Source organism: Gobio gobio, assembly GCF_949357685.1.
Source record: "Gobio gobio genome assembly, chromosome: 16".
Taxonomy (NCBI): Eukaryota; Metazoa; Chordata; class Actinopteri; order Cypriniformes; family Gobionidae; genus Gobio; species Gobio gobio.
Window position 1 is genome coordinate 23137818 of NC_137109.1, and position 18391 is coordinate 23156208.

Genomic DNA, 18391 nt, shown 5'->3' on the forward strand with positions numbered 1-18391 from the left:
ATTTTTTTTTTGTATATATATATATATATATATATATATATATATATATATATATATATATATATATATATATATATATATATATATATATATATATATATATATATATATATATATATATATACACACACGCATGCATATTTAAGAAAAAAATGTTTTATTTAAAAAAATATTTGTATATAAGATAAATTGTATATACAGTATACAAATATTTCTTATACATACATATGTGTGTATTTATACATAATTATACACAGTACACAAATATATTATGTAACACAAACTTTTATTTTGGATGCGATAAATTACGATACATTTTTTACCCAGCACTACTTTTAACCTATGCTTTTAACCTTATTTTTTTTTAACGTAGGAGCGGGCGCGGCCATTTTGAACTTGTGGGCGAGGCGTTCGCTGTCAGTCTCTTGATTATTAGCTGCCTGGGCAAAACGATCATTTTGCTGCTGGATGTTGTAACACTAGTTTGTTTGCCATTTAGAGGAGAGTGGGGTAAAATTAGGCTTTTTTAAAGAATTTTTTTAAATACTTTTGTGGTCCTCAAAATAAGGGAACATGTGGCAGAAGTATTACAAATTTAAATATCTAAAGTAATTTAAGGATGTTTTCTATCATTTTAAATGACCAGAATGCATATGAAAAAGGATTGTAAAAATATGGCTTGTATAAAAAAAGAGCTTTAAAAAACGAATTTAATAGTCAAATATTATTTTACAAATAGCTGTATCCTTTACTTAAACGACATAAAACCGACCAAAGTTTAAATGTCAATACCTTTAATATAATCTTTGCTTGCATTTCTGAAAATATGTTGAACACCAAAGCTGTAACCTTCCCCAAAACAGGCTAAACAGAGAGTTTGTACAGTAAAATTAAATAAAAACTTAATTAGAATTAATAAATGTTAACTGAAACTAATAAACATTTCAGTCAAATGATTCTTGGCCTGGTAGCTTTTTGGCATGATGTCGAACATGTTAGGCCATTAGGAACTACAGGTGGAAAGATGTATATGATTATGGTGAGATTCTGGTTATCATCAGAGAAGGATTTGGTGTCCCTGTCAAATAAACTAAATTATAGACCGATCAGGCACAACATTAAGACCATCCTACTATTGCGTTGGTCCCCCTTTTGCTGCCAAAACAGCCCTGACCCATAAAGGCATGGACTCCACTAGACCCCTGAAGGTGTGCTGTGGTATCTGGCACCAAGATGTTAGCAGCAGATCCTTTAACTCCTGTTAGTTACAAGGTGGGGCCTCCATGGATCGGACTTCAAGAGGGTTACCAATGGGTATTTAGGGTTGGGGTTTGTTAGGACAACATATAGACTCATTTTTACATTCTTAAATTAAATTAAACAAACTAAATTCCTCAAAAATAATAATAAAAAGACAGAACTGAATAGTATGAACTGCTTGAGAAAAAAAAATGCAGTCTTGAAACTGTAGCCTCGGGTATTGCAGAAATACCCTGGGTCTGTATAAAAGGTGTTTGTGTCTGAACTGGTTTTGAGAGAGACTTTGACACATCTGCAGAGAGGAAAGCCCTTATATGGGTTTAGGCGTGTTTTATGCAAATGACTAACCTTGTGGACAAGGATGACAATGCAAAGACTTTTTTTCCCCCCTGTGGTGTCATTACGGTATATATTAAGGTTTTTGCAGCATTTGTCAAACATCTGTAACACCTACAGGCACAAAAAAGGCATCATCACAAGCAGGCAATAATACTCACAAGCTGTTTATTGAAAATGCACATACTGGATATAAGAGGCCTCTCATTCCACTGATACAGGCCCCAATGCTAAGTTATTGCTTGATTTTCATGGCACAAAAATAGAAATACAAATTTTTGCCATGCAAACCTACTACTGACAAGCTTTTACAAAACGGGACAAAGTAGGTGCTTCACTAATACAGAGGAACCACACTGTTAAGATGAGCTGAAGGAAGCGAGACGATAAAAAACGTGAGTACAAAATAATGGTCATAAAAAAGGACAACACCACACAGTGATAGATGGGCCAGAACGTGTCAAATAACAACCTGCACTCCCAGCCTTCACGTGCAAGTAGTGTATGAAAAATTGAGAAACACTAGGAAAAAGAAACAACAACGAAACAGTCTGCATTCCCAGAATGCTGTGCAAATAATCTCCATCACCTCCTTCATCCGTCACGAACACATCTCCTCTGTGAAAGCTGACATTCACAACTACTTGATAAGTGTTTCACCTCGACCACGGACTGCCCCTCAAACCATGCAACACTCTCCATCCCGGCGACCCCACGTCAGTTCCTTATCTCTTGAATTACGCAGCTGTCGTGCAGTTCCCTATCAGTTCAGCTCAATGCCAGCAGGATTTAAGCCGGCAGCTGAAAAGTGACCATGACAGATCAGATGATATCCTGAAGAGTGATGCTGAAGACTCCCAACATGTTGCCACACGTGGAAGAAACCTCATCCTATGCCCCATGTAATCATGACACATGATTGTGACGGCATGTACACTGCGAGAGTCGGAAGTTATCCATGTTTCAAGAGGTTCTTCTAACTTGCAGCATTACTGCTCGTGACTGGATGCTTTGAGGGACTGAAGTTGCATGTTGAATGTGTACACACTGGCAAACCATGAGTCTAGGAGGTGAGGAAAAACTGATAAGGACACATTAACATACAAAAAAAAAACATACCATCTATAGTGTCAGAAATGATCTACCATGTCCCACTGTGATCTATCATTGACAAACCGTTTGTCCGTTTGGCATGTACTCGCTTCATTGCAGCAACCGTTAGTCATGTACTGTATATTACAGGTGTGAACATAGTAATAGAGCAGACATACAGAGGTGTCATTTACATATGAATTAGGAAGAGTTTGTGACAATTCAGCTGGAGATGCTTTTGTCAGTCTGATCAAGTGATCCGTGTCATTTAAATAACAAAAAACAAAACAAAAAAAGAGCACCAGCTTGATACAGGAGTCCTCTGATTTGTAACCAAAAGGCGTAGGGGCGAAAAACCTTATTTGATAATTCACTGTGCCGAGAAGTCTTAAATCAAGAAAAACATAAATATTTATGCCTACATACAGTATAGTATAGATATGTACAAGTATACATACACAGAACCCAAATCACACCCTCAAATAGCATAAAGACCCCCATGAATTAGGGAGAGGAGGAGTATGATGTGGGCGTTTGAAATATGACGACCATCTCTGTGGTCTGAGGAAGAGTTCAGTGCCTGATGTCCACATACACATATACTGAGGCGATCACGCAGTCCTTTGTGGATTCTCAGTATGAGAAAGCTCAGTCAATGTGGAAAAGACAAATGTCTAAATATCAAACTCAGTGGAGAGAAAGAACTTGGTTCTTCCAGTATGTAACTTTTCTAGATGAGAGTACAGGGGTTTCATCTTCGTCAATGGCTGAGTCGGGGAGGAACAACAGTGGAAGTTGATGGACTACCGTCAAGATGTTAGATTGGCTCCTGGAACTGGGTGCTTTAGATGGACTTGGATGAATCCTGCTTACTGATGAGGACCTCCAGAAGCCGCAGTTTGGCTTTAACGCGCTTGTACTCCTTGTATTCGTCCATCATAGGCATGCGGTCTTCCTTCTGAACATTCCTGCGGGGGAAAAACACTTTGGTTGAGCGGACATGATACTTTTGTACGACGTAAAACTGTTTGTGTGTAATGAGAAGTCTTTAATTCTAGTTCGTTTTTAACCACTGGTCATGGCAGGTGGATTTCTTTCTCTAGTTTCATTAAATGCTAGAAGCATTACGTTTTAATGGTTGTTGTTGCCACAGTGGATCAATGTCATTTGTAAAACAATGAACTGAACAGAATCTGGGGGCGGGTCAAGTGTACATTTGTCTTTGCCATGATAAGAGCCGCCTCTGACATTGTACGTGTCTGAGTACTCGGACTTGTGCAGCATACCATCAAGAAACTCACAACCCGTTCAAACTGAAAAACATTAAAAACTCTGTTTTCCAATGGTGATTAATTGCACACATATCGTGAGAGTACGCATATACCGCTCATCATGTTCTCTTTTTTCATTAAAAAGACACTGTTATTTCTCCGACACGTGCGTGTATTACTACACGTGACAGCAATCCTCATCCATCAAAACTTTACTAGCGAGATGCTGGTTGGCTTTATCCAGCCGAGAAACATAGTTTTTCACATCATCTGGCATTTGAGGTTCTGTTCAGTCTGTATTTCTCATAGAACTGTATTTTTCTCTTCAGAAACAATGACAGAGCTCGTGTTTTAAAGCAAAACACACTAGAATTATTATCTCCGCCATCTCTGATGTAATAAGCCTGGTGTTTTGGACTGATTGTTTAAATAAATTCGCCTTCTTGATCACTAGACTGCAAACTTTCCTGGAGTTTAGCGGCGTAAAATGATCTTATCGCAAACAGAGAAGCGAAATTAGGTTAAAGGGTTAGAATAGAAATTTCAGCCTACCAGGGTTACAGGTGCTTGCACCATTGTAGATGCTCAGTGTGATTAACTCCCAATTTCATGTGCTTCAGTCATTTTACAGGATTCCCACATCTAAAAACTGTTCATCTTTGGGTATCATTTCTGTAGCACGACCTGTTTAGCTCCACGAGTTGGTGGGCGGTGCTTCTAAATTCTATGACGTCAGTGGTCGACATATTGTGAGAGCTCTCGTTTTCTGGGCCTGGTGTCTATAAAAGCTTTTCTTTGACTAACAAGGAAGTTTTCAGCTCTGAAACTTATTACAGGATATTCTTATATCACAATGAACTTTTATATACCAAAGGCTCAAAGGAAAGTTGATTTCTCAATTCATCACCCCTTTAACGCAATTTTCGTCACGTAGATGATGTTAGAAGTCGGGAGTTTATCACAAGCACACTTCCACAATCTACAGCACCTGTAACCCTGGTAGGAGGAAATGTCCATTCTAATTCTTTAACCCGATTCTGCTTCTCTGGGAAACTCTGGGAAAGTATTCAGTGATCCAGTAATTGAAATCATTCAAACAGTCCAAAACAGCGCTAACGTAAAAAAGGCCCGGCTGACACATCAGACATATAAGAGAGAATAGAGACTCACATTGCGTTTTTAAAAAACTGCCACCGTCCCAGCTCTAGGTGCTAGTAGGAGAGTACGATAGAGTGAACAATAAGAGGCTGATGCTCAGCAGGCTGGACAATAATGTGCCTTAAAGCAAGTACTTCATATTCCCCGCTTGAAAACATCATACATTTCTACTGGATTACCAATTCAGTCAGTACATCACTCCCGTCTAGGTGAGTTTGCTCTTGAGAACACGTCCTGTATGTTCACCCCCTCTGTGCGTTCAGATAAAATGAACGTGGGAGGCCTACCTGCCATTCTGTTGGTAGAATTCATCTTCAAACTCTCTGATGGTCCTCCTCAGTTTCTTCTTCTCTGCTCTGGCCTTCCATAGCTGTTCCAGGAGCTCAGGCCTGTGGGATACAGGTGGTGTTAAGTTGCTGGATTTCCATATATAGAGCTGTAAATCTCATGATTCTATAGCAACAGGAAACTGTGTACTCAAAACACTCCTGAGCAGGAAACAACCTTTGAACAGCATGACAAGCACGTGGATGAGGTTAACTCAGGTTGGTAAAAGTTACTAACAAGGCGACATGGATCTCAGCGGCACCCAATAGAGTATGCTAGACTTAGATCTGGCTGCCTGCGCAGTTGTTTAACTTTATACCAGATTACGGCATGATCCAGCTCGGGGCTTTCAGGGCTCTGACTCCTGCAGATTTCCAGGCATCTGCCAAGCTCTATTAATAGACCTCATATGACGAGAGCAAGAGCCGATTGCTGCTCGTACCTGATTAACTACTGGGCTTTGTGCGTAGATACGCATGCACATAAATCAAGGTGAAGAAATCAAGTTCTCATTAATTCTGGCAATGTAGGTAACACATTAAACCAGTATGTTGGGAACATTAAATCAGATGAAACAGCATTTCCATTTTACCACCATACTGTTTTAGCGAGAAAGTACTGGTTTACACTCACATTGAGGAGGCGTTGGAACTGGACAGTCGCAGATCGATATTGAGCTTCCCAGAGCTGAGGACGTTCTCCTGAGTGGGAGGCTGAGAGCTAGGCTGGGCTACTGGGTCCATGATGATTTCCGAACTCTCGCTCTGCATCTCTACATTTTCCTGCTGGCCCCTGCCCTCCTCCTCCTCTTCTTCTTCGATCTCACCACAGAAGTGGGCAGTTTCGCCCTCGATAATGGGCTGTAACATTTGATTGCGCCGTTTGCTGGAAGGAGAAGCCTGTGTGTGAGAGAAGAACCAGGTTATTCTGTTTTCTCCATATCAAAAACGCATGAAATTACGCAAAAACTAGTTCCTGTTTCAGCACAACAAAGCAGTATCAGCTTTAATTTCGCTAACCTATTAGATTTCAGCCACTTTCAATATAATTCATTGAATATATAGAAACTCCAGACTGGGTTTCACATTGCAAACAGTAATTGTATATTATTTATAACACCAAAGTCCCAAAAGGCTAATGTGGGTGTGGTGAAAAAGAGGAACATAGTCTTACTATGATGGGGGTGATGCTGACACGGGTGAGCATCTGCTTGACCAGACGATATCTGTCATACAAGGGCTTTACAATCAAGCGCTCCTCTCGGGTCACCTGGAGGGAAGACTTTTGTCAGATCATTGTGTACATGAGGACAATTTTTCTGCGTGTGTGTGTAAGGCACCTACTGGGCGCCCATGAAGTCCCTCATAGTACAGAAGGTTCTTCTGCAGTACAGTTTTCTCACTAGCAAGCTGCTCCTTGGTCATTTTCTGTGAGAGCAACAAATTCACTTCTAAAATTAGATGTTAAGGCTGGATGAACTACACAACTTACTCTAGGCATCATACACTTGTTTCCACCTTTGTAAATGGTTACAGAATTGTAAATGGGCATTGTACACTAAACGACTGACCCACTACCAGACTCCTCGCAAAGAGACGCATGACAAAAGCATCAGAAAATATCAAACATGTTTGATATTCTTCAACCTGATGGAATCGTAGTCTGAAGCAGGGTTGGAAATTAACAGGGGCTTGGGGCAATTAAAATGCACACTTTTTATTCATTTTCATATTTCACTTTAACCGCAACAGTCGTAATCGATTTGGTTTCATTGTGTGGGGGCATTTTTTCGCCTCCATATTTTGAAATCGATTATGAATGTTGTGGTTAAAGTGAAATGTGAAAATGAATCAAAAATGTAATTTTTTTTGCCCCAAGCCCCTGTTAATTTCCAACCCTGCTTCAGACTACGGTGAAACGTGAAAATGAATTAAAAAAGTGTTGATTGCGGCATTACCTTGAATCGGCTCACATTGCACTAAGTTTTTTTTCCCACACTTTTTTTAAATGCTTTTTTTTTTTTTTTACGATTTTTGCAGCGTTGAGCATTAAAAACAATCACAGACATCTGTTGAACACATGAATGTTATTCATTTTATAATACATTTCTGACCCTGGTTAAAAAGTAGAAAAAAAATAAAAAATTCTCTGTGCCCATCATACAGAATGCAGTTTTCTGTGAAATGTGTCAACTCCAGCTGCCCAAAATCTCTAGACTAGCTCTGACTCTCTGCAAATAGCACAGACTGTAAATCGGGGGAAATTATTCCAGCCATTAAAGGGATAGTTCACCCAAAAAGGTTGTGTATGACTTTCTTCTTTCAGCCCAACAAAATCAGAGTTATATAAAAAAAATATCCTGGCTCTTCTGAGCTTTATAATGGGAGTAAATGGTACCTTTTGAAGGTTTTGAAGCCCAAAAAAGTACAACTATCCATTTTAAAAGTAATCCATACGAATCAGCAGTTTGGATCGCCAAATTTCAGCAGTTTGGCGGTTTGACACGCGATCCGAATCATGATTCGACTCACTGATTCATAACGCTTCGAAGCTTCATGAGGCCGTGTTTTGAAATCGTCATCACTATGTAAGTCGTTATTTAGGGTTTTTTTGCGCACAAAAACTATTCTCGCCAATTCATAAAGTTATTTTAGAACCACTGTAATGAGATGGACTTTGCAACGACGTCTTTAGTACCTTTTAAGGGTCTTGAGAGTGAACCGTGCCATTGTGCCAATGGAGGCCTTTCAGAGCCATCAGATTTCAACTAAAATATCTTCATTTCTGTTCCGAAGACGAACGGAGGTCTTACGGGTGTCGAACGACATGAGGCTAAGTAATTAATGACAGAATTTTCATTTTTGGGTGAACTAACCCTTTAATAAAGGCCTTCTGAGGTTAAGCAATGCGTTTTTTTAAGAAAAAATTTCCATATTTATAACTTTAATAAACTATAACCACTGGCTTCCAGTAATGGCCGTACGCAAGTCGAGTTCAAACGGAAGAGTGACCTCTGACCCGATGTACTGACCTAGGATGGCTTGAGGCCAAGTAAATTATGGGATATTTTCTTTTTTGGGTGAACTAACTCTTTAAACGTTACAAATATACCTTCTTGAGAACTTTTCATTTGATGAGTTTGAAATAAATCAAAGCTGCTAAATAAATTTGAAGAAGCTGGAACTCACTCTGACGTCCTCCGGCCAGCCGTCCTCGTCTCTTTTGGTTTGGATGCAGCGCTGAATGATCTCCAGCGTCTCTTCTCGGCTCGGCTGGTGTCCCCTTGCCTCACTCTCCACAGGGCCCTCATGAGCCGACTGATCCAATGTGGATCCAAAGCTCTTGGGTAGTGTGTTACTGCGTGGACGCGTCTGTGGAGTCAGCTCACTCTCAGCCTTGTGTTTGGCATCTGAGTAAGAGAGACACAGAGAGAAAGACCAATTTAGGAGGCCAGAAGGTTTGCTGGTCGCTGCGGACATTTAGGGTGGAGTTGGCCACTCCAACCGAAAGAAAAACAAGGTAATTTATCAGCCTCACTCAGCATCACCAAAATCTGAGAAAAAGTCCACTAGCAGTGCACTGACAACCTCACAAAGTAAAATATCAGAGGGCCATTTTTCATTTTCAGTTTACGCAAAAGGAGCAGAGGAAGCAGATGGAGCCCGGTGGCTAAGGACAGCCTGTGAGCCCTTGAACCTCAGCACCTATCATATGATAACTCTCATAAACATACACTTTAGATGATTACAGAAGCTGAGACACGTGGTTGAGAGCGTCCCGTAGGGGGAATGCGTCTGCGAGACCGCGGTCAGAGAGACAGTCAGAGAGAGAGGAGAGCAGAGAGTGTCAAACTCAAGTGTGGAAGTCTACTTACTGCTGCTTATATGTACTTACAGAAGTGGGGTGCCTGTTTAGAGACATTGAGGGGGCGTGACAGTGTAAAATGGGGTGTGTTCGGGACGGAGGAAGAGGACGAGTGGCATCTGTATGACTGAAGCACGGCCTGGTGCCTCAGGGAACCTTTTGGGAAGAGGTGCTGTCGTCCTGCCGATGCGGGCCATCCGAGTGGATTTAGTTAAAGAGAAAGAGAGACTTTATACGACAGTGCACCTCTGATGGGGGGCATCAAATGGAAATGGATGATGGGAAGTGTGGGGGGCCAAACACAGTGAGCGGAGGGGTTTCTGGTAGAGTATGAGGGTGGTCCCATGAGAGAGAGCCCCAGAGCCTCTACAGACATGCAGTGCAGCTCCACACTTCTCCACTCTGCCCTACAGGGGACAGGGGAGCAGGCCCGGACCAAGACTGCCCAATAACGGTATGACACTGACAATCACACACTCCACAGCCAAATCACCCACCCCCCCTGCTCACACAGCCACTCTTACCTTTGAGCTGCTTGCGGATTTTGGTAAGATCAGTCATCCACTTCAGCACCTTTGGATCAGCTGCCTTATCAGCGTGAGACGGCTGCAGATGACATTATCAATTTAATCAATAATCTCTGAAATTATTCATGCATGACAATGTACAGTATGTACACTAGATTGTCATTTCTGTGGTACTTGTTGCCACAATGCAAGGGTTTTGCTATATGGTCACTAAAGTGTTGCTATTCTGGGAGGTTATTTAGGGTGTTGCTTGTGTTTGACTAGGTCTTTCTAACCTTGTAGTTTCTCTCTTTTTCGAACTGTTCCTCAAAGTGCTTAATTTTCTTCTTGAGATTCTGGAGTTTCTTTGTGAGCTGATGGGAGACGGTGTCTGCCTTCAGACTGTCTTTGGAAGAGAGGGAGGCACGGCGAGGCCTGTGAGACATGACACAAGCATGAGTTTGATTGTCAGTGTATCGGAGTATTCATAAGTGATTGTGGTTACTCTGCTCACCTCCCACAGGACAGAGATTTGGTGGAGGAGGTGGCATCATGGTCCTGCTGCAAGAACCGCTGACTGTGGCCAAAGTCCAGGAACCGCCGGGCCAGTAGTGGCTGAGCATCCTCTTCTAGAGGCAGGGGCATCATGCGGCCCGCCAGCGGGGACAGTTGGGCCTCCCCTGACTCGGTCTCCTCTTGCCATGGCATGAACACTGGCACAGGGTCTGCCAAAGACACAGACACATACACGGTCATTCAACTAACATCATCACAATGTTTGTTTTTAATCACAGAGTTAGAAGTTCAACAACAGCCCTAGGTTGCTTTATGATATTAAAGGGTTATTTCACCTAAAAATGAAAATTCTATCATTAATTACTCACCCTCATGTCGTTCCAAACCCATAAGACTTTAGTTCATCTTCGGAACAGAAATTAAGATATTTTTGATGAAATCCGAGAGCGTTCTGACCCCTCCATAGACAGCAATTTAATTAGCACTTTCAAGGCCCAGAAAGGTAGGAAAGACATCATTAAAATAGCCCATGTGACTCCAGTGGTTCAACCTTAATGTTAAGAAGCGATGAGAATACTTTTTGTGTGAAAAATCAAACAAAAACAAAAAATGTATTCAACACTTTCTTCACGTCTTTGCCAGTCTCATACGCTGTTGGCGTAGTCAATACAGTGCAGCACTTCCAAGTTACGTCAAACCGACATCAGAATGCTGGCTTACCATTGGCCGATATTGTTCGCGTGAGCAACACTGCTCATGCGTGTGATGCTGACGCAGGAGCTGGCCAACGTAGACTGACACAGACGAGAAGAAATTGTTGAATAAAGTTGTTATTTTTGTTTGTTTTTTGCACACAAAAAGTATTCTCATCGCTTCATAAAATTTAAGTTGAACCACTGGAGTCACATGGACGATTTTAACGATATTTTACTACCTTTCTGGGCCTTGAAAGTTGTAAATAAAGAGGGTCTATGGAGAGGTCGGATTTCATCAAAAATATCTTAATTTGTGTTCTGAAGATGAACAAAGGTCTAAAGGGTTTGGAATGACATGAGGGTGAATAATTAATGATGACATGAGGGTGAATAATTAATGACAATTTTCATTTTTGGATGATCTAACCCTATAACCTGAGGTCTAAATGGGTGAGCTGCTCTGATACATAGTGAGCGAACAGGACAACACATGAAAACCAAGATGAGAAATGTATACTACCTCACGGAAATGGACAAGCACGGTGTTATTTGGCAGGTGACTATTCTGGGTAATAGTGCACAGTTTAATGTCATCCACTCAGGCAAACATTCACACACACGCACATTTTGGAGACAAAATATTTAAAGATCTTCGTCGCTGCTACATCAGCAGCCATTGTTTATCGTGCTTGATGCAAGGAAACATGCTCAGAGCAGAAGTCACGTTGCCCTGATTGGGCAGAGAATGTACTGGACTGGGGCCTGCTATGGAAACTAAGCTGATCAAATTTGCACTGCCTAGATGTCTGACATGGTGGTTGATTAGTAGAAGGCTGATGCATTTGCTGATGGCAGATGGTAAATAGTGGGAGTCAGCAGGTCCAAATGGGTGCGTGTGAGGATCCGAAGGGTTAGTCAGAATCTCTGGGGGAGGGGGTGGCAAACTGAAACTGATGGCGTTTTCACACCACTGCACTTTTAGCGCAGACCACAGTTTTGGTCTGTGGGAACTTTGGTAGGTGTGAAAGCTGGAGTTAGTTTAAAAAAAACGGGGATCTGGGGTATGGTGAATTCAAGTGGATTGGACAGTTAAGGTCTGTTCATACCAAGAACGATACCTATAAAATATAACGATAACGGCCACACCAACAGATGATAATGTTCTGTTTATTATAAGCATGGACTGCAGTTATGTCATCTGCTGCTTTAAATGCTCAAGCTCTTTAAAGCAGGATAAATTCAGAATTTTTAAATGCAGAATTTTTATCATTCATCAGCTGGAAAAAAAGATATTGTTCTGAAAGTGATTCCAACGATATCATTCTTTATCATTATGATTGTAGTGTGGACTTCCCCATTCTCACAGAATTAAAACAATTATTAAAACTTTATAGTTAGCAATACGGACGATTTTTGATCAAGTAAACTGCTTTTGTACAATAAATACAATGAAAGGTCAACACATACAATTCGGGGCCTGCTTAATGCTACTTGTCTCGGAAGAAATTGCCTTTGAAGAGCAACAAGTGTTGTTCCGGGTGCACAAGTTTGGGTAGTAAAATTGGGAAGTCAAAAACCCTTCATTTTAACGCCTGATAGGTATTCACTCGGTGGAACTTGGTGATTGATGTTGAAAGTGTACTGTGGTTAGAGGTCAAAATAAGGCAGTGTGTGAAGAAAACTGGTGTAAAGGTGGGAGGGTGGAGTCAAACTCTGGTTCGAAACAAGTGTGAAAACAGCCTAAGAGGAGCAGTTGGTGATGGACGAGCAGGGGGAGGGCTGTGGAGATGCTACTTACCGCTACCTTCTCTCTGCAGGTGCATACATGTGAAGTCAATGGGTGGGAAATTGATGGGGCATGATGCTGACCAGGCATGGGCGGAAAGAGAGATAGCACAGAAGAGTGCGGTGAGCTATGAACCTCACATACACACACACACACACATAATGCTGTGGATCTATGGCTGAGTCATAACTAGCATTCAATCAGTCCACATAAGCCATATTTATGAATCACGTACATCTACACTTACATGAGAAAACAGAACAGTGCATGTTGGTGATTTATGAATAATAATGGGTTACTTTCCCTATGTATAGCTTTGCGATCTATTAAATTCAAGTCAAGGGCACTGTCAACATTCAGCCACTGCATACACACACCAGCACATCCTATCAGCCTTATATATGAGCTTAAATGTAAAGTTTGTACTCTACTCTAAATAGACTGTAAAAATAATCACTGACTTCAAACAGGTTTCCTAAACCCTCCCCATTTTCCACTGGTTGGATAAACAGATGCATAAAAGCCCACCATTTTCAGGATGTGTCCTGTTAATTTTTTAATTATGCGTACAAGGACTGTTTTTTTTTTTTGGGGCAGGGCTATTTTGATGCATTTTTCCCCACAGGAATCATTAGCAGTTAAAGGGTTAGAGTTAGCCCATGATTTACTCACCCTTAAGTCATCCCAGGTGTAAATTACATTCTTCTTTCAGACGAACACAATCGGAGTTATATTAATAAATATCCTGGCTCTTCCGAGCTTTTTAATGGCAGGAATGGTCTGTTTTTGAAGTCCATAAAAGTGCACCTGTCTGTAAATCATGGGCTAATTTTCATTTTTGGGTGAACTAACCCTTTAATACACAGTGAGACTTTTATAGAGACATAATAGAAAGAGTTACCTTCTTGTTCGCTGTCCGAGAAAATGCTTCTGGTCAAAGACTGAGGGCCGCTGACTGGCTCCGTGGATTCAGTATTAGCATTCAGGTCACAGTCGCCGGGCTCCTGTGAGTCATTGGATGGGCTTGGTTAGACGCTTCATTCTCACAGTGTAGAAAAACAGACAGAAGCCTAGTGGCATCCAAATATACTTACACAGGTGATAACATCAGCCTGGTCCATCTGCTCGTAGTCTGGGTAGTTCTCCAGTCTGTGTGAAGATGGAAACAAATGACTATGAATTCCCGAATGAGGTGATGATAACACTGTGATCTGTTCCCTTCACGCATGCCAATTATAGAGCCATTCCATGCAAGCTCTTAAAATGTCTTGCTAGAGGGGGAAAACTAGTCATATTTAGTCTATTAATAAGGGTGTAAAACAAGCAAAGAGAATTCAGGCTGAATGACAAACTTTGGCCAGTGTATCCAAACTTTACTAGTCACACCCACACATATTATACAGACTGTGGAATCTAGGACACTCGCTTATCAGATGTAAGATGTAACAGGCTTGCAAAAGTTTTACAAGAACACAATTTGAAATTTACAAGCTATTTATAGCTAGACGTTTCTATTATTATTTTATTAAAAGAACAGAACAATTTTGAATGTTTTCTTGTTAAACGTTATTTTTGGAAGCACGATGTTTTCGCTTTCAGAAACAAATTGTCTGATGAAAAGACTGATTTTATTATTTGTATTAGAAAAATCGTTTCTGCATGGCAGCAGAAGTCCAGAAATACACTCCACGTGAGTACACAAATGCGATGTCTGGCCAACGCTTTCACATGCGTGTGGTCTCATTTATACATACTCAATGTACATTCTTGCGTGCCTGCATTCAAGGAAGCAAAATGTCTGTGCCCTTCAAATGCCCATGCCACTAAAAATATTATTCAAGCAGAGTAATGTGTGCTAACTGTAACTTCACTATGACAGTACCATGAAAGAAAGATTAGTTTATGGTAATGCTCACTATAACAGCCCTAAAATGCACTAGGCACATTTTTGAAGGCAACAACGTGATATTGAACATAGCTAGAGCATTTGTGTACATGAACTTGGTAAAGTAGGCTTCAGGTCTCAAGGTGTGGCCACACCTTAGTAAAATTTCAGCAAAATCTGCATGGGGAATTCTTTTGCCCTCACGCAAAATTACTGTTCACGTGAATTCCTATTGAAACGACTGAACAACAGTAATTGTGACCGCTCCTAAACACCTCCAATCTAACCTTTCTGTGGTGAGATTCTCAGCATCTATGAGAGTGTCTGTGTCAAGATCCATCCCAGAACTTTCTTCTGTGACAGGGCTGCTGAGCTGAGAACCTTGAGATTCCTGCGGGGAAAAAGGAGGGTAATTACCACGGACTGTACCAACAAGTTTAGAAGTGAAAAAGATAATGCGTCTTGGCATTATGCTGAAAATAGCGCACAATGCCAAATGTTCTCGAAGCCATTTGAACACTCAAACATATCTAGGCCTTGTGCGTGTTTACAGATGATTGCATTTCAAGGTCGGCAGCTGATAAGACTGAGGAATGGGTTGGCTCTCTGAGGGAGGGTGTGTTTGCGACTTGCGTTGACCAGGTGGCGCTGTCATTCTTCAGGGTTGGCTATTAAAAGAAGGTGACCCAGTTCATATGTACCTAACCTGTGGCCAGGCCACAAGAACTTTAGGCACATGTGGAAGAAAGAGAAGCCTCCCCAAGGAGACTGTTAATCAGAGTCGTCAGGGAGCCACGATCCCAGACACATTCGTCATTTTATTACACCTCACGGTTGAGCAGCTAAAGAGAGTCAATGGACACGAACCTCAATCAGCAGCTATGGTGATGCTTCTTCCTCATCTTGTTACTTAATTAGCTACTTGTGGAAAGTGCTTTATCTGAAATGTTTTGTTCGCTCAGGCAAAGTGTTAAATGGGGGAAGATTGCTTGTGCCTGCTGCTGAACAGTTGACGGTCTGTTTATCTGACAGGAAGGCCCTTGTTTCTCACTCTACTGAGGAGGAGCAGCTCTGCCGTGTATTACAGACCTTGCTGATAGCATAGAGACTAATCATATTCAAGACCCGTTGTAGACTAAAGAAATGGTTTAAGACAGTGGTTCTCAACCTTTCTGTTTTCAAGGATTTCTTTGTCCATAACAATATTCATAAGACCCTCAAACCCTAGTTTTGTTTTGAAAACTAATTTAAATCGCTTCATTCTGAACGTTCTTTAGGAAAGCAGATCTCAAAATGGGGTCTGCGGACCCCTGGTGGTCCGTGAAATAATCTGCCATAGGCTACCGTATTTACCGTATTATCTAAAACGTGCTGTAACATATTCCAAAGTGACTTATATAATGCATTTAACATAAAAAATAAGCAAAAAGTAGACACAAAGTTTTTTTTATAGATTTCTTGTGTCTGTGCAATATTCGTGTTTGTATTCTGTGTGTTTTGGTTAATTTTTGTTCATTTTGAAAGACGTTCACGGAGACAGAGACAACAGAAAGCGCATCCAGTTTCTTTTCTTTATTTTACTAAACAAATGTTTTGTTATTTTCAATCTACACAAAAGTAGACCCTTTACAGTTTTAAATGATTCCCTTATCTATATGACCCTAAATTATGGAGTATTTTAAGTTGTCCGCGTTGTGATCACGCGGACACAAACATATCAGTTCTAGCATCTCCAAATGGATATCACAGCACATTCATCATCAAACTAAAAATACAGTCATCCGAATATAGAAAAAGTTTTTTGGCACATTTACAATATGTAGGCTGACCCGGTCAGTGTGACCACCACCTAAGTCCCTGGCCCCAAAACGTTTGAGAACCCTAGCTTTAGGGTTAGGATTTTATTACCTAACCAGACATCTAGAAAGCACACATTTAAAATAAGGCTCTCATATATTCAAGTTTTCCAAGCCCCTTGATTGAGAACTACTGGTCTAAGGATGTCCCTCTGGCTTTTGAAGTTATGTTGTATAAAATAAATAACAATCCAGGACAAATTTAACCCTCTTACCTCGCTATTCTCTGATGGCAGGCTCTCCTCCGTAACCTCTGGGAGAGTCTCTGCCTCAGATTCAGACTGCACATCTTCATGGTCCTCAGGCCCTGGTGTCTTCTGAGTAGGGCTGTTTCTGTGGAGGAAAAATATACAGATTCACATCAACACATCAAAACGACTTCCAAGCCACACATTAATATTCAAACTTCTCTCAAATACCTGCCATGTACAGGCTACAAACAAATACATGCCAGTGTTTGTATGTGCTCTGTTTACTGTCAAACTCACCCTTGAATGGGTTGGGAGTCCAACACCGGACTCTCATAGCTGCCGAGCTCCTTGTCGATAGAAGTCTGTAGGTCCAACAAGTGCTGTTCCACTGCAGCACGGATGGTCCTCTGGATTATACTGCAAATAAACACATTCAAGGCGTCAGACACAACTATTCAAAATGGCTTCCCGTTGAATCTGCAACACGCAATACCCCTATTAATCATCGTTTGACCCATTTAAAAAGGTCATCCAAGAAGTTTTCACTGCAAGCTCATCTTTCTAACAAATAGCCTTCCATCCTGAGCACCACAGATTCTTGTGTCTGAAAATAGACATGTTTTGAGCTTACTGAGACTTTCAGTATTATAACAGCCAAGTCTCTAATGTCGACACAGCTCCTGTGTCCTGTATTGGGGCACTGGATATGTTGAGTTCACATGTTTTGAGTGGAACAATAGACCCCCAAGCATGCCTTCCGAAACCAACCTCCACGTGTCCAACGCCATCTTTGCGTGCTCCATATTTCCAACAGTAAATCATTAGAAGATGGCGTTGTTTGTGCTCTGCACCTAAGTGCTGTGGGGGTCTCGGTTTAGATCTGCTCGCTAATGAAGCAGAATTTCAGGACCAGATGCACTAGCTTTGCCTGAAGCTGTTTGGTTACAGATATTTTAATGCATTTTCTGCTCCGAGGGCATTTAGAAATTGGATAATATTCTTCCTGCTGCCACAATTTGCTGCTGGCAGTCAAGGCTTCAGTTGAAAAGCCATTCACCAGTAGGAGAATGGAAAAAAATGTCATGTAATTTATTAATTGTTCTTAATGTGATGGTGGGTTTTCGTTTCAATATGAACACAATAAGTGGAATGTCAGCAATGGATAACAATTTGGCATAATTCCACTTTCAATTGTATTCTATATTAGTCACAAAGCAAATAAGTTTTTTTTTTTTTTTTGTCGGCAAGACGGCATCCCTTAGTAATCTGCTTTTAAGAACATAATCACATTCATTTAGCTTCTTTTTGCCTTCTGTCCAGCTCAACGGTCTGTTTATTGTATACTGTGGCCCTCTGAGTGAACAAATCTGATTTAGACCAGAGGATAATTGCGTATAGTCCAAATTAATGTCAGCTAAATTAACTTCAAATAGACAATGAAAATGGACCTATTGGTCAAAGGAAGGCTTTGTACACAATTTATGTCAAGATTTCATATTAGCAAATAAACAAGACTCAAAGCAAACCATATGATTCTAGATGAGACATCAAAGAATAATAATAATAATAATAATAATATATATAGTTGCCATGGACACTTACTCGGCAGATCCAGGAAGAATGCTGATGGAAGAAATGTGCGAACTGG

At 40.9% G+C, this 18391-nt stretch overlaps 1 protein-coding gene across 8 annotated transcripts in view; it reads right to left on the bottom strand.

Moving 5' to 3' along the window:
- Window positions 1–1644: 1644 nt before the first annotated feature.
- Window positions 1645–18391, bottom strand: part of fam13b (family with sequence similarity 13 member B) — a 56877-nt gene continuing 40130 nt past the window's right edge. For 2 of the 8 annotated variants that reach the window (XM_079839677.1, XM_079839678.1), the window contains 17 exons: window positions 18346–18387; window positions 17041–17160; window positions 16768–16885; window positions 14984–15087; window positions 13906–13960; window positions 13713–13815; window positions 12824–12889; window positions 10329–10539; window positions 10111–10249; window positions 9833–9914; window positions 9339–9488; window positions 8633–8853; window positions 6788–6871; window positions 6618–6713; window positions 6078–6343; window positions 5405–5506; window positions 1745–3656 (listed from right to left, as the gene is read on the bottom strand). In XM_079839677.1, coding sequence (XP_079695803.1) covers window positions 3533–3656; window positions 5405–5506; window positions 6078–6343; window positions 6618–6713; window positions 6788–6871; window positions 8633–8853; window positions 9339–9488; window positions 9833–9914; window positions 10111–10249; window positions 10329–10539; window positions 12824–12889; window positions 13713–13815; window positions 13906–13960; window positions 14984–15087; window positions 16768–16885; window positions 17041–17160; window positions 18346–18387 — 2083 coding nt within the window. In that variant the 3' untranslated portion in view covers window positions 1745–3532. Of the gene's footprint in view, window positions 3657–5404; window positions 5507–6077; window positions 6344–6617; window positions 6714–6787; window positions 6872–8632; window positions 8854–9338; window positions 9489–9832; window positions 9915–10110; window positions 10250–10328; window positions 10540–12823; window positions 12890–13712; window positions 13816–13905; window positions 13961–14983; window positions 15088–16767; window positions 16886–17040; window positions 17161–18345; window positions 18388–18391 lie in introns of all 8 variants that reach the window. The other 6 variants (XM_079839682.1, XM_079839681.1, XM_079839679.1 and 3 more) reach the window with 3 other exon arrangements.